At 49.1% G+C, this 12,280-nt stretch overlaps 2 protein-coding genes across 2 annotated transcripts in view; one reads left to right on the top strand and one right to left on the bottom strand.

Moving 5' to 3' along the window:
- The window catches only part of FDFT1 (farnesyl-diphosphate farnesyltransferase 1), a 13,050-nt gene extending 8,485 nt beyond the window's left edge, over positions 1–4,565 (top strand). The window contains exons 4-6 of the mRNA XM_019537184.1: positions 598–774; positions 1,341–1,493; positions 3,453–4,565. Coding sequence (XP_019392729.1) covers positions 598–774; positions 1,341–1,493; positions 3,453–3,674 — 552 coding nt within the window. The 3' untranslated portion in view covers positions 3,675–4,565. The remainder of the gene's footprint in view (positions 1–597; positions 775–1,340; positions 1,494–3,452) is intronic.
- A 3,680-nt stretch (positions 4,566–8,245) lies between these two features.
- The window catches only part of CTSB (cathepsin B), a 13,036-nt gene continuing 9,001 nt past the window's right edge, over positions 8,246–12,280 (bottom strand). Inside the window, exons 6-8 of the mRNA XM_019538105.1 lie at positions 11,053–11,169; positions 9,861–9,989; positions 8,246–8,500 (exon numbers count right to left, since the gene is read on the bottom strand). Of these exons, the coding sequence (XP_019393650.1) occupies positions 8,403–8,500; positions 9,861–9,989; positions 11,053–11,169 (344 nt within the window). The 3' untranslated portion in view covers positions 8,246–8,402. The remainder of the gene's footprint in view (positions 8,501–9,860; positions 9,990–11,052; positions 11,170–12,280) is intronic.

Here is a 12,280-nt window from a genome sequence, read left to right as displayed (position 1 = left end):
TCAGAGGGGACCAGCAGGCATTGGGGGGTCCCTGTTCCCCTGTGCACTACCAGGAGTGACCAGGAATAACGGTCACAAGCTGGTAGAGGGTAGATTCAGACTAGACATCAGGAGGCGTGACTTAACGGTCAGGGTGGCTGGGATCTGGAACCAGCTTCCAAGAGAAGTGGTGCGGGCTCCTACCCTGGGGGGCTTTAAGACAAGGCTAGACAGTCACCTTGCCGGGGTCATTTGACCCCCAGTACTCCTTTCCTGCCATGGCAGGGGGTTGGTCTTGATCTGCTCAGGTCCCTTCCGACCCCACTAACTATGAAACTGACACTGGATCTTGTGCAGACAAGCATCCTCTTTGTTCTCCACAGAGGTTGTCTTGCTCTGTCCAGTGCCCTAAGATTTTTCACAGGTTATTACAGTGTCTGTAACCTAATGAGAATCGTTCAAAGGGGGTATCTCCTTCCCGATAGCTTTTTTCATACCATAGAGAGATGGCTGCTATAATCTCAGTCCAGCAAAGCAGGTTGCTAAAACCCATAGGGACACCTATGCAATGGCAAGCATGTAAGTGGTGGCATTGCTGTATGTTACTGATATCCCCAGGTTTGGAGCAGATATGCCAAGAAGCTCTCGGATTTTGCCAAACCAGAGAATGCTGACGTAGCCGTCCAGTGTCTGAACGAGCTGATTACAAATGCTCTCCACCATGTCCCCGATGTCCTCAAGTACTTGTCCAGACTCAAAAACCAAAGTGTCTTCAACTTCTGTGCTATTCCACAGGTAGGTTCATGTTTCCAGATGGTTTCCCCCTGTCTACTCCTACAACCTCACTTACAGACGTGGGGTCTGTGCCCTATGCCTTCTTTCATTTCCAGCCAAGAGAGATTTGGTGTGGTGATCATGGGTGAGTTTGAATTATTGTCTTGATAAACCAGGTATTCTTCTGATGAATGGCTCTTCTGTATGCACGGTGCTCCAACCAATTTCAGCAGGAGCTGTGCTGTGCTCATGGGTTAAAGTGGGGACACTTGTTCCTTGAGGGGTTTTTTTCCTGTCAAACCAAGAACTTTGTGCAACTTCAGGGACAAGGATAACTGTTGCATCTCTTCTCTGTTATATCCTTGTCCTGCTTCATGCATCTGCTGTGAAGACAGATCCTTCAAAAATCATTTCCCTGTTCAAAAATCATTTCCCTGATTCCTCCTTTAAGCAGGCATGTTTACACTATACAAATACTTGTTCCCTTTGAAGCCAGTTGTAGTTTTGCCATTGATTTTGATGCGACCAAGGTTTTGCCCTGCATACCTTTTTATTACAAAATGTGACTGTTCATTATTTCTCGACAGGCAATGGCCATTGCCACGCTGGCTGCTTGTTACAACAACAAGCAAGTGTTTAGGGGTGTCGTGAAGATTCGGAAGGGACAAGCTGTTACTGTGATGATGGATGCCACGAATGTGCAGGCCGTCAAAGCTATAATATACCAGTATGTGGAAGAGGTGAGTGGGATGGCTTGCTGTGAATGCGTTGTTTTCAGATGTAGACTTTTCTTTTTTCAGCCCATTGTGATACCCCATTAGGGCTAAGTTGGTGATTCCACTTTCAAACTCTTTCAGCCATTTAGTAGCTATCCTGTGTGTGCCAATATTACTCAGTTCAAGCCAGCAGCAAAGAACAGGACGCTACCAGCCAGCAACTTAAAACAGTAGTTCTGGAATGCTACTTTTTCCTTAAGACAGTCATCTTCTCTTCATCTGCTGTCTGTTCAACGGAAACATCCCCACTTCCCGATGTGAAAACCACCCTTCTATTTTGAAGGGACTTGTGTGGCACTTGTAGAAGTGAAAGCTATAGCTGAGGTGTCCTTCTAACTGCTGTCTGATCACCCTGCTCCCTCCTCTCTCTCACTTGCAATAGGAGGAGAATTGTGAGAGTGCTGCAGTGTGCCACAGTCTGTGTCGAGGCTTTGGTGTGTGCCTTCAGCCTGCTGGCCTGATGCGCCAATTTCTGAAGCCAACAACATATGAGGGATTGATGGGTCAGCATCGCATCCAGCTGCCCTGGACTTCCAGCCCAAATGCCTGTACAGTTGAGTCAAGCGGGGGCAGTCTGGCACAAGTTTTAGAGTAGGGCTTGCCTCCAGATGCAAAGCGAAGATGTCCTAATTGATCTTCCACCCAATCCCCCCACAGTTTAACAGCCACAGGTTGATTGGCATGGGTACAGTGTTGTTTTACTTAATAAGCTTAATAAGGGATTTCTCTATTGGTTAGCTGGTAAGTTCATGTCTTCCTAAAAGGTAGGTGTCCTTGGTGGACACAGGCTACCCCAGTAGTAGGCGCCAGGGCTGGAGGGTGGAGTAGTTCCCCAGAGCTGGCCGAGCCTGCACCAGCCCCAACCCCCATCTGTGCCTTGCCTCACGTGGTCTTTGTGAAGAGGAGCTGCTGCCTGCCCCGTGTGAGGAGTGAGCTTACCTTCAGTAGGTGTCCCACACTGGCCCCGGTGCCGCCCTTTTGGTTCTGTCAGTTGACTGTGTCCAGCCCATGGCTGGGCCACAGCATTAATTTTACCTTACTGCGCCGAAAGGGGAGGCGGGACCGAAGCAGTGCACTCTCAGGCTGAAGCGGCCCGCTCACAGACCGCTACTCCTTGGAGGGAATATTGCTGGCTGCCCTTCCACAGCTGAAGTTCGATATGACAAAAGAGCAGTGGGCAAAAGGAGGTGATTGGAGGACAGGGAGGCAGCAGAAAGAAAGGTAAAGTTACAAAAATAGGCAGGCAGTTGTTTAGTTGCTCAACTGTAGTTGCTGCCAGGGAAGTAACCCACCTGTCTGGCTTTTGCACCTTGTTTAGGAACCTGTTTTAAATCTCAGGCCCCCTGTTATGTCCTAGTGGCTTCACTGGTTCTCGCTAGTGCCAGGCTGTCCTGACCTCCCAGTACCGAGGCTGATGATGGGCTACAGCATGTTGAGGGCATGCTGCAAAGGGAATTGAAAGGATGTTAGCAGGGAAGTAAGAACCATTTTACTGAACATCTGGTCTATTGCTGCTGATATGTTACATTTAAAACCTCTGTGCAAGGCCCTAGAGCATAAACATTTGCCCCAAATCATGTTCTTTGTAACGGTGTCAGGATTTTGACATGCAAGTGTGCCTTGGATTTGGCCGCAGACCAGGCTCTAAAGCGAATATCATATGTCACAGTTCACAGGGAAAAAGTGCTCCCTCTTCATTGTAGGAGAAATGCAGGACCAGAAACCTGCTAATGTGGTGGCCATGATCCAAATGCAGTTGTCAAACTAGCCATATTGCAATTAATGCCTAGTAGTGTCCTGTTTGAGTAGACTCAGCATCCTGCTGGTGACGTGGTCTTTGTGAAGATTTCATGGTTGAGGGGCTTTGCTATGAGGTGGAGTATTCCTGTTCTCTTACTCACAGGTGGGTTCTTCCCTTTTCAGATCTACCAGAAAATCCCAAGCACAGACCCTTCTTCTAACAAGACCCAGCAGATCATTGCCACTGTCCGGACAATGAGTTTGCCCAGCAGCACCATTGTGTCCCGTAACCATTATTCCCCCATCTACCTATCCTGCGCCATGCTTTTGGCAGCACTGAGCTGGCAGTACCTTAGTGCGATGTCGAAGGCATCAGAGGAGTACATTCAGGCCGGCGAGAACTGAGGGCTGGGGGAGATTGCTTGTCGGCAGTTGGGCAGTGTTGGGGACTGTGTCCTGTGCGTCTTTCCTGGTGGGCTGTTATGCTGCAGGCTTTCCTGCTAGCATGTGCCCTTGGAGACTGATGCCAGGAATGAATCAGGATGTCTGGAGGTGCCATTCAGCCCCAAAATGTTGTGAAGTAAGCTGGCTTGCTAAACCGTGGTTACCCTTCCCATGCCAGTAACCTGATGTCATTGAGGTGAACAAGTTAGATAGAAGTTTTGTGTTTGACCTTTTCTTCATTGGAGACCTGTTTCCCTGCCTTCTGGCTGGGATATTTTTTTACATAATGTTGCTGCTTGGAATTTGGACTCACCGTTCCTGTACAAACTGAGACATGAGACTTGTTCTACCAACTCTTCCTCTGCCCTGCGTGCATGTATGTGTGCATTCTTATCTCCTGTTGCACAGCAGTTTCAGAATGTTAATGTTGCCATCCAGCAACAGAAACCTAGCACGTCCTAGAAACCCTAGCATGACAGATGAAATCTTAAGGACACAAAGAAACTCTGGCTGACTTCAGACTGTTAGCCTAGGAGTGGTGATGGTTTTAAAACACTGAGATGCCTGGGCAAGATCTGTACAACCCACCCTTGTACTAAAAGACTAGGCAGAGATGTTGGCCTTGTAACTTGTCAGGAATAGCTTGGCCTCAATTTTTATGGTGCGATAATTTTTAAAATGCTCCTGCATGCTTGCTTGCTTTTTTTACAGGTCCAAAATACCAGTAAATGGCAGAAGCTTTATAATGACAACATGTGCAAAGCTGCCCCTCTTCTTTTTTAGCCATTCAGGGAGTGCAAAGGGAACCTGATTAGCTTAGTGATTTCTTTCCCCTCCCACCTGACCAAACAACAGTCTGATTTAAATATTGTCATATTGGAACAAAGCCATGACCTATTGTATAGTGTAGCTCAAGAGATGCCCCTGCCCAAAGTGCTATGACTAATGTCCTGTCCCAGAATCTCAGTAGATACCTGTTCAAACTGGGCCTTTTGAGGTGTCATCCTACAGTTCAAAGCATATGGCAACCGGCTTATTTTAGTGTCCTTTACTCTGCCATCTGGCTGTCACACTGGTGGCTCATCTGAACACACACCAACCATGGGCCCCAATTACCATCACCTGCTGTTAGGGGCTAGACTGAGCTATATCATGCTTTCCATTAAAGGCTGTTGGAAAAGGGTCCTGGTGCTGCACACAGCATGTCTTCTCTCTATGCCTGGTCTGCTCTGTTCAAGTGACTGGTGCTTTGAGCCAGCAAAAGTGTCTGCTGTGGGTACAAGAGCAAGGGCACTGAAGACTGGCTTTCATAGGCCATGACAAAACTGTTATGTTCAAGATTACTTATCAGTGAACAGTTAAGGCCTGTTGGCTTTGTAAAACCCACTTACAGCACAGAGACATACCATAAAGTTGCAAAGAGGTCAAGGAGTGTACGTACTTGAACTAGGCTATGGTTAAAGCAAGTATTCTCTAACTTTGTACAGTCTCCTGTCTTGTTGAGAATAAACTGATTAATTTGCAGAGATGTTGTTTTATTCAATTGGGGGAAGTAGTTATCCATGGGAGTCTGAAGTCAGAAAGTAGGGCAGGGAGATGGATACCTTAGGCAGTAAGTAGTTCAGAGAGGCATAAGCATCCATAGGTAACATCATTCATGAAGTGCTGCTACTCCTTGGAAGAGCCAAGAGGCAGCCAGTAAGGTGCAATCCTGTCACACTGGTCTGAGGTGGAATAGAGCTGAAAGCTTGTCCTACAATTCCTACCTGTTCAGCTGGTCTAAAAAAGGTCTTCCCTGGTGAGTATCTGCATTGTGAGGGGGCAGGCAGGGACTTTTCCCATGCAGTAAACACCATTTGAAGCTGCCCACAGTTTGTTTGCTGCAGTCTCCCACCACTGAAGAGGCTGGTGAAGAACATGGTCTGGGCAGAGGGACATCTTCCCCCCTCACCCCCCAACCCAGTCTGCTCACTGGTGCCAACCAGCATGCCCACTTCACCTTGCAGAAGGCTGCTCTCCATAGCCAGCTGTTGTGTGAGCTTCTGCTCCAGTGGGAAGGATGAGCACTGGCTACTGCTAAAGACATTTGCTACCCCAGCCCTGAAATAGCCTGAAATTTAATGGACTCAGTTGACTGCATCCCTGGGCTGCTAGCCCAGGAGCAAACTGAGCAGAATGTTATTTCAAATAGCCAGGCTTGATATAGTGAAAGGATGCTGCATCTGTGTTCAGCCAGGAGGGCACCTCCATGCTAAGTGAGGCACTGAAGCCTGGTTTACCATCATCCCTAAGACTAGTAGGGGCCTCCTCCAGGTTACTGAACAGCTAAGTTGTTAAAGCTGGTCCTTGAGCTGAGGAATCACACCCCTGATCCAGGGCAGAGATTTGAACCTAGGATTCCCCTTAAGAAAATGGTTTGATCAGAACACATTAGCTGTACCCATCTTGTCTCCAAGTTACCTTTTTTGAGCATCCCAGCCCAAGACATCTAGGTATTCAGACCTCTTGCAGGCTGTGGGATTCAGTAGCATTTGGGCAATTTTGCATATACCCTCTACAGAAGCTTTGAGGTTACAGGGCAGGGACCCACAGCAGTGGTCCTTTACCTCTTAGCCCTGTACTCCAGCTGGACAGCAGAGCTAGGTTGGAGGCTGGAATGAGTCCTGGGGCATGCGGCCTAAATCAGGCACCTGATCCAGTGCCCAGGCTGGTTGACATGGCACTATGCCAGGGATCACATACCCCTGCTTTAAAAAACACAGATCAGCAACTGTTAAGCAATTATGAATTAACAGACCTTGGTCCAAGGTGGGATTCGATTGCTGCTGTTTGTAGCACATGCTGCTGCTATACTAGATTTGTGCACTGCATCCCACCTGTATTCATCAGCTTTTGGTTCAGAGAGGCTGTCAAACGCTACCTACAAAAAGGAGCTATAGAGCACCAGAGGTGCCCATCTCTTGGAAGACCTGGGCTTTTAGAGATAGACAGAAGCACTCCCTTCCTGGAAGGGAACTCCAGAAGGGGCCCCATGAATATGGATCCACAGAGAGTGTACAGATGCTACTGCAGCATGTGTACATACAGCTCCCTCCTTTCCAGAAGCCAGCCACCGCAAAACAGAGAAGCAAGCCTAGGAACCGCAGAAGTCCCAGAGAGAGCTGCCTCCCCCTTCCACCACACAGGAGCCCAAGAGACAGGAGAAACCTTTATTGGCACTGAAGTCACCTCACTAGTGGTTAAAGCAATTACAAAAACAAAGGCATTAAAAGGAGACTGAATTTAAGAAGCAACACCAAATACCAGAACAGTCTAAAGACAGGTGCTGGGATTGCCCGTCAAGTTTATACCAGGACTGTGGCATCTCAGTTAAGCAATATAAGTTGTTCTTTAAAAATCATCTTTGTTCTCATGTAGTTCTGCCCATGCACCTACCTCAAACCCCCTCCTCTGGGAAACAAGTTCCTAGGAACAAAAATGGAAGTCTTCAAGTCTCCTGCGCTATGGGACAGTGCAAAAGCAGCTAGATGACCGCAAGCTTCTCCTGTGGCCACTGCCACGGACAATGCTAAGCCCTCTTTCCCATGGCTGTTGGGGTATCAAGTAGAAGTATTGAGATCTTATGAGCAATAGAAGGATTTCCATATTCTGCACTGGGGACTTGTAAGGAAGGGATGGGGGTTGTTTAAGAAGTATCCTGGGAGGATGTGGGGCTGGGTGGTAGCAGCTATACTGTGCTCTTTTTGTTGAGAAGCCAGACATGCTTGGTATCTGGAGCTCACACCAACTCCCCCACCCCCTGCTTCCCAGAGTAGAAACCCCCAAGATGTAGCAGCCAGTGTTTTGGCAGAAGCTAAAAACAGCAAGCTATTTAACTAAAGGCTTTCAGTTACTTTATAAGTAAGGACCCTTTTCCCCTCCCCCCAACTCTGCAGAGCCAGTCCACCTCAAATGGTCAGTATTGCGTCAATCACTTGTCTCTTCCCCCAAGAAGCAAAAAAGTTAGGAAAACCAAGGCACAAAGTTTTCAGAAGTTTCTGGGCACTATCCAGAGCCGTGCACTTACAGGTCATGCTTTGCACATACCCACTTGGGGAACCTAGGCTGCTGTAGAGCACTCGCAGCTTGCAGAGCATGTTCGGGACACAGGTTACCAGGCCATGCTCCGTCACGGTAAGTGTTCTTACATCAGAGATAGAAGAAACCCAGTAGGTCACCTTGTCATGATGCCCTGCAGCTTATGGGGTCAGTGGTTCCAGAAGAAAATTAATTGCTCCCCCCTCCCCACCCCCAGGCTTGGCCAGTGACGCTCTACTGAACCAGGCCACCAAAAGCCCAAAGTTTCTCAGGATACCTTACTGCTGCATGAGATGCCAGCAGCCCCTCCCCCGCATCAGTCTTTGGGGTAGGGAAGGATGGTTTTGGAGGTGGCCACCATGCAGCCTCCCCTCTAGGGCAGATGCCTGTGGCAGAGAGAGGCATGCAGTGCATCCGTGCACAGCCTGCCTCTTTCCTCCCACGGTACAATTAAAAACAAAAAGATAAAAGGCTTCCTTAAAAAGTGGCTTTGACTATACAGTCTCTTCAGAGCATGGGCTAGCTCTGCCCCTAATCTGCTACCAGGTAAAAGCATCCAAAGTCAGACTTCTCCGCGGTTCGGTAGCTTTGGCCGCAGTTGAGATGCTACAATCAAATCCTCCTCCAGTACTCTTCAGTCTTGGGCACGCCGGCCACGATCTCCGACTCTATTCCACAGTGGTCCTGCCCTCTGAGGATCTTAAAGAAGCCTAGAGGGGAGAGGAATTGTTTAAAAAAAAATCTCACAAGGGGGCAGAGAGGTGGGAATGGGGACCCATCTCACTTCCCAGACAGGCAGATATGGGACCAGCCTACGTACGGACTCCAGCTGAGTCCCTCTTCTTCCCATCATCATGGCAGCCAACTTGCTGTACGATGCTAGGACTCCCATTATGCCCAAATTACATTTGTATCCACATTTCAGTCAGCTCATCCCCCCTGCAAAAATATCCCCCATAGCCCTGTTTGCCCCAATGCACAACCTTCACTAGCCTGGTAGCACTAGGGTGAATACCTTTGTCCCCTCACTGCCCCAGGGATTAAGGAGATGCCCTGTAGGACCTAGGCCCAGCTATTCTACCCTGTTTTAGTCTCCCTATCTGCTACAGAGCATCTGGCTGAGCCCAGATGTCTCAAGCTTTGAGCCAGTGCTGTATTCTTCCTTCAACCTGGACTCTGCCACCAGGTGTCCTCCCACCTTCAGCATCTCTGAACCAGGTCCAGGACGTGTGCCTTCCCGCTGCAGCCTGTGGGGCTGGCCTGGCAGCCTGGAGCAGGGGTAAAAAACCCAAGCCCTGGAGTACTGTTAATACAGCAGTACCTTGTGCAAGATGCTAAAATCTGCTTGGAGCAGGGGAATTTCTTCCCTGCTTCAAAAAACACCATGTACATTAAATGACCTTTCTTTCCAGGCTGCTCCAGCAAAGGTCACCAGGCCAGAGATTGGTCTGCGAGTCATGGAGAAGTAGGGCTTGAAGAGACCTCCAGAAGCATCTAGTCCAAGCCCCTGTCCAAGGCAGGATCAGCCCTATTCAAACTATCCTACAAAAATCTAGACTCTGCAGAAGACTATCCTCAACACCAACAACACAAACACCTTAAAGCCGAGGAACCACAGCCACTTATGTCCCGCTTCTATAAAAAGGGATCCAAATAGAGGACCAGGACCCCCATTACAGAAAAGAGGCAACCCCCCATCCTCAGCCAATCATACCAGTTTGACCATGGGGCAAATGGCTTCCTGACCCCATAATGTGAACATCAGTCTGACAAGTCTGTATTCCCTTAAACCCTGTGAAGCTGGAAAGACTTTCATACTGGCAGGACATGAAATGCTCAAGCCCAAGTTGAGCTACTGCCCACCCCCACCAGGCCCTGCTCCTGGGGGCAGTACTGAGCAGACCAAGATTTAGCCTTTTCCACCCAGCTAGAAGGGGAAAAAAAAGAGGGATATTGTCTTTTTAGATGCCTGCTGTTGCTATTTGCCCTCCTGCCTGAAAATCTAATTAACCAAATTTGAAAGAGCCTTTCAAAGCAGCAGCACATCCCACCCCCTGCCTGGCCGCTTACCGTTGTCACCCCAGTCTGTGTTCCAGGAGTTGGCAGCCAGCCAGTAAGGGGTGTCGTTTTCCACACCCCAGCCAAGGATCCTGATAGCATGGCCTCCAACCTGCTCCCCAGTCTCATGCTTGTACACACCTGCAGGAGAGGAAAGGAAGGAGAGGTGGTGGTGCATTGCATCTGCCTGATCACAGCTCTTAGATCTTCCTAGCGTAACGTTTGATACCATTTTGCTCTTCAGTTCCTTTGCTGGTGCTCCAATAAGTAGATTTATCCTAAGGCTGCATCGCATCTTTCACAGACGATATTCAAACCATCAATTAACATTACAAAAAAAGTTTTTGGAAAAGAATTGCATGCCGACCCTAACCCCCACACACCCCTTGCAGGGGGCGAAAGCTCGCAGCTTGGTAATGTCAGAACAAGTCTTTTTATGCCCTGGTAGACAAGTTCCCATTATGCAGCAGGCACCCAGTTGAACTCATGTGCAATGGTGATGGGGAGGAGGTGCCATAGATGCAGCAATGTGAGACTGGACTGCAAGCTAGGCATTCACATCTAGTTCCAGTTCAGACACCAACTTGCAGCATGGCCTTAGAGGCACTCGCTTGTATATTTAAAAAAAAAAAAAAACCTGGCCCAATTGTTAGTTTGGGATGTTCAATTTGGGGGCCTCTCTTCACATCCATGCCTCGCACATAGCAGGCATTATAGAGGCTGGCAACCTCACAGCCACACCTAAAGTGGTCCATTGGTAGGGTGACCATATATCTCGGACTGGCTGGGACAGCCTGTGAAGTCTGGGACCATCTCAGCATCCTGGTTGTTGGAGAAATTTGAAGCACGAAGTCCAGGATTGGCAGGAACCCACCTATACATGCCCGACTACTTGCTGCCCCCTGGAGCCCAAGTTAGAACAGAGGACCCTGGGGGCATGTCCCCAAATTACAGCCACCCCTCACCCCATCTACTGGACACCAAAGAGCCCAGCCTAGTTATGAATCTGACACCATTAACCCCCCCAACATGCAACTCAGTGCAGTAGCAGGCACCCTTTGCCATTACACCACAGTTGGGCAGAGTGCCGTCAGCTGTCTGGAGCGTCCATGTTCCCCAGTCACTTTTTAGCTTGTACTCTTGTGCCAACCCAGGAACTCCCACCCATGTCTGCCCCACGCACTGAGACACATGCAATGCTTACCATTCTTGTACATCAGGAAGTCTTCATACACAATGAAGGCTCCCTCCACTGGGCCATTCTTGTAGATCTCGGCCATTATCTCCTTCTCACTGCTAGGAACGCTGTATGATGTAACACCTGCATGACGAGAGCAAAACCCCAGGCCTCAGTGCAAGCTAGGGTCTGATGCCAACCTGCCCAGAGGCCGTGCTGACCGGCAGAAGCCAACTCATCCATCTTCACCTTGTGCCAGGGCCTGCCCCAAGGTCCCTGGAGGACTTGGGCAACTCAAGGGGAACTGAGTGTCACTTTGCTGTCTGCTGGTTCAGAGGACAGGAGGCCTCCAAATCAGACTGAAGTCTTGGCATGACTGGGGAAGGAGAAGTCTCCATACACAGCCTTGCTGTCCTCCATGGCACTAGTTAACATGGACACTCCCAGGCAAATGGTCAAGCTGAGCCTTAAAAATCTTCAAGGATGAGGGAGATTCCACCACCTCTGGGTGACCCGCTTCAGGGTTCCTCTACCCTCCTATGGATATTTGGAAAGTCTCACATCTGAACCTCTCTTGCTGCAACTTTAGACTACTGCTGTCATCTACCACCACTGAGAATAGTCCAGCTCTATCCTCTTTCAAACCCCGCTTCAGGTCGTTGAAGGCTGCTATTAAATCCCCTCTCAGTCTCTTCTGAGAATGGAGGTCTTGCAAGGCTTCTAAAGTGGCTAGTAAAGTATAACCCTAGTTCCTCACCTAGAAAAGGCCCCACAATTAGGGACAGGCCCAGGCAAGCCCACAGGAGATGACGAGTCTCCAAGAAAAGAAAAACCTCAGGTCTCCAAGAGGGAAACCCCCCCCCCAAAGAAAAAAAAACCAAAAACCACAGAAAATAAAATCCTCAGCCCCACCTGCTTTGCCACTGGCAAGTGTGGGGAACATGCAAAGCAAGAGCTTTGTGGGAAGGATTAATTCCCCGAAGCAGATCTAGCAAGTGCTTTGGGACCTTTACACAGTCAAAGGACTGCTTTTGTCCTGGGAGCATCCTCTGGCGTTAGGATTCTTGCTTGCAATGATCTCCTGCGGGGCTAACACAAGGACCCGAGGCTCACATCCCTTCACTTCAGTGCTGTTCCAGAGGGGGCTCACCCAGCAGGACGGAGACTGAACTCGAGCATGATTTTCATCATGTTCCCCACCACAGAAACACCCATGGGTGTAGGCTTCTGCATGGGCATGGGATGTGCGGACTTG

Source organism: Crocodylus porosus, unplaced genomic scaffold (genome assembly GCF_001723895.1).
Source record: "Crocodylus porosus isolate Cpor-Errol unplaced genomic scaffold, CroPor_comp1, whole genome shotgun sequence".
Lineage (NCBI taxonomy): Eukaryota > Metazoa > Chordata > Crocodylia > Crocodylidae > Crocodylus > Crocodylus porosus.
The sequence above is the reverse complement of the archived record's forward strand: the minus strand, read 5'-3'. Positions and strand labels throughout refer to the sequence as shown.